Consider the following 1010-nt stretch of genomic DNA (forward strand, 5'->3'; position numbering starts at 1 on the left):
CAACTCGGAAACCTCCACCTTCAGTCGAGCGGTGGCCGAGAAGAGATCGTTTCCGTGCTTCGTATGCGGGAAGTGATTCACCAAAGAAATATCCAGCTTGCAAAAAGCACCGATGAGAAAATTACAATAAATAATACCAAGAATGCAAAAAAAAAAAAAAAAAAAAAAAAAAAAAGAACAAATACACGCTAGCGAATTTTGTGATAAAATACGCACAATGAAACATTTATTAAATTTCAAATGTTTCAGCGTATAAGCGAAAGAATATAACATTCTATATGTATATGTATAAAAAATGTCTGTTCGAATTTTATAAATCTCTTGAAATAAAAATAACGGACCAAATAAATTTTTTTTATAGAAAAGTCTGTTTCTCTTTTTTTTTTTTAGACAATAAAAATATTTATTTACATTTCACATGTTTCTTTATCGCGAATGTCTATTGTTCTTTACCTCTTTTCCGTTTATAAACCACGTTATGTAAGGAACTGGATGCGCAACAGAAGAGGTGCAATTTGCCTCCAAGCTCTCGCCGACCACGTACATGTTCTTTTTAAACGTAATTTTGGGTTTGGTTTTCTGTGGAACTAGAAGAGAAATTTATAAAAAGCATGCATCACCATTGATCATCGTAAAAATATCTGTTGACCATTTTTTCAAAAGTCAGCTATCATCAATAAATCTCTGTGTTTCGCACAGAGCTTCTCTCAATTACGTTCAATTAAACGAGGAGTAGATTAAAAAAAAAAAACTTGTAAAAATCACTAGCGAGAGAACATTAATTTCTGATTTGATGATGCAACCACCTTTACTCACATATCACTTTTATCTGTACGGGATCCGAAATCGCAGAGTAAATCGGTGTTGTCATAGTGACTACACACGTATAACTACCGGTAGCTTCAAATCGAACATCTTTCAGTGTGATTGTCGTGCCGTTCTGCGAGTGCTGGAAAAGAACAGAAACGTTTTAGCAATTGTTATAACACAACATGGATAAATAATACAGA

At 33.5% G+C, this 1010-nt stretch overlaps 1 protein-coding gene across 1 annotated transcript in view; it reads right to left on the minus strand.

The window, feature by feature from the left end:
* LOC109852097 overlaps positions 1–1010 on the minus strand; it is an 11302-nt gene that overhangs the window by 1781 nt on the left and 8511 nt on the right. The window contains exons 3-5 of the mRNA XM_020422934.1: positions 817–949; positions 454–587; positions 5–96 (exon numbers count right to left, since the gene is read on the minus strand). Of these exons, the coding sequence (XP_020278523.1) occupies positions 5–96; positions 454–587; positions 817–949 (359 nt within the window). The remainder of the gene's footprint in view (positions 1–4; positions 97–453; positions 588–816; positions 950–1010) is intronic.

Source organism: Pseudomyrmex gracilis, unplaced genomic scaffold (assembly GCF_002006095.1).
Source record: "Pseudomyrmex gracilis isolate BER0280 unplaced genomic scaffold, ASM200609v1 scaffold_24, whole genome shotgun sequence".
Taxonomy (NCBI): domain Eukaryota; kingdom Metazoa; phylum Arthropoda; class Insecta; order Hymenoptera; family Formicidae; genus Pseudomyrmex; species Pseudomyrmex gracilis.